This window comes from Aplysia californica, unplaced genomic scaffold, assembly GCF_000002075.1.
Source record: "Aplysia californica isolate F4 #8 unplaced genomic scaffold, AplCal3.0 scaffold00001, whole genome shotgun sequence".
NCBI lineage: Eukaryota > Metazoa > Mollusca > Gastropoda > Aplysiida > Aplysiidae > Aplysia > Aplysia californica.
In genome coordinates, this window is record NW_004797271.1 from 1653339 (window position 1) to 1655395 (window position 2057).

Sequence of the window (2057 nt, forward strand, 5' to 3'; positions counted from 1 at the left end):
CCAGCAGTGTTCTCTGGCTTGGTTCCGGTTCACTACAGAACGCACCATAATTAAAATTTGATTCAAGTTGGAGACAAATCAAGAACAAAAGGAAAGAAGGAACGTGGGATGCCATGAGCGTACTCAACAATAGCAATGCTGGATTTTGGCACGCCATTTAACTGCCCTTGGAGCACACACGTCGGAGCAAAGTTTTTATAGAGTGTAAGCGAGCAATGGCCACGACAATGCACGATCTAGGATTATTATGATTCAAGAGCATGGGACCCCCTCATCACCAATGTCATTAAAATGCCCTTTGCGGGCAAATATGTTGAGCCGAATTTCACTACGCCATAAACAGAATTCACTGCAATATTTAATGTGTCAAGACAAAATGGAATATGGCGCTGGTCAATTTTTGGACATGTGGAGTTATTAGTATGATCTTACAGCATGTTTAGCTTTAGATGAAAAATTACCCATCTATCTAGAGTAGAAGTCGAGATATTTGCAATTGTAGTTGATGGGTCATCTGGTGTCAGAGATAAAACTGTCGAGAATATAACCGCTAAATTCTTCGTATCGTGATTCTTGGAATCTGCAAATTTACGTTTTTTGTGTTTTTGTTCAACGTTTTTCAGTAAAACCTACGCAGAAAGTGTTTTTTAATGGACTTTCACGATACAAATTATCCAAGCCGAGGACAAAATGCTAGTAACTTTGATTTCATTATTTTAAATAGCACCTCATTTCACTCACAAATGGCGGGTAAGCCTTTGGCTCAGTTCATTAGATGTGCTCTAAATTGGATAACCCTGTTCGAATCCCCATCTTTGATCGTTTGGATATGTTAGTCTTTACCGGCTGGATCTTATGGGAAACGGTTTGTTTAAATTTGGTGAGCTCACTTCTAAAACATTTCTACACTTTAAAAGGAACATTTAACTCAGATCACTACCAATAGCAAACAAATCACCAGACATACTGACTTTTCACGGCAGATTTCCGCTTTCTAAAATTTCATCCGTGGTAGCGTTCATATTCGATATTCAGCTCATTAATTGCTGATCAGACCAGATTTATTTGAGTTAAGAGGCAGGTTTCCGACCTTACTAGTCAGGGTCAACAGAGGGTTCAGAGGGATACAATATCTCAGCAAAAAGACCAAACATGATAAAAAATAATCACCACACACGGAAATCGAACTTGGGTCTCCTGGGTGTGACATAGATGCGGCTAAAGAGGAATGTGACTTGCCTGAAACGTTCAGCTGAACTTTCTTAAATGACGAAGCTCCTCTATGAGTTTTTGGGTTTTTTCGTGATCTTAAAAAGAATAGGGTCCCTCAAAACTTTACAAGCTCATTTTTTTTAATGCGAGGAAGACTAACTCACCTGTGTTCATGCACAGGACAAATGCGGCCAGCGCAAAGCCTGTGAGATTAAAGCACCGCATTCTTTCACCTGTAGAGAAATAAGAAATAAAGGTTGACCTTGTGTGTGTGCGTGTTAGATTGTGTGTATGTGTGTATGTGTGCGTGCGTACATGTGTGTGTGTGTGTGTGTGTTTGTGTGAGTGCCTATTTGTGGCTTGATGAGAGAGAGAGAGAGAGAGAGAGAGAGAGAGAGAGAGAGAGAGAGAGAGAGAGAGAGAGAGAGAGAGAGAGAGAGTGTTTTTAGTGGTTTGTTCGTATGTCTAAAAAAATCCAAAGAAACCAACAAACAAACCCTAAGGTATATTTATTGCGTACCCATTAAACAAATCGAGCAAACGCTTACAAAAAGCACGTGACGGGTACCAACAATTGTTTGAATCAAGTTTGATAGAATTTTAGCTATGACCGGCTATTAGGGGCCATAGCACTGAAAGATAAAAGAGAGTGTGAAAGCCGTCAGTCGTGTCCTGGATTTTAAGAATTCACGTTGTTCACACACACACACACACACACAAACACACACACAAACACACACACACACACACATACACACATACACACACACACACACACACACATTCATATACACTCATACACACACACACACACGCGCGCACTCGCGCACACACACACACACACA

General features: G+C 40.6%; 1 protein-coding gene across 1 annotated transcript in view; it reads right to left on the reverse strand.

Moving 5' to 3' along the window:
- Window positions 1–2057, reverse strand: part of LOC101858530 (chitinase-3-like protein 1) — a gene marked incomplete in the record, with an annotated part of 16546 nt that overhangs the window by 12088 nt on the left and 2401 nt on the right. The window contains 1 exon segment of the mRNA XM_035968794.1: window positions 1377–1445. Within this exon segment, the coding sequence (XP_035824687.1) occupies window positions 1377–1437 (61 nt within the window).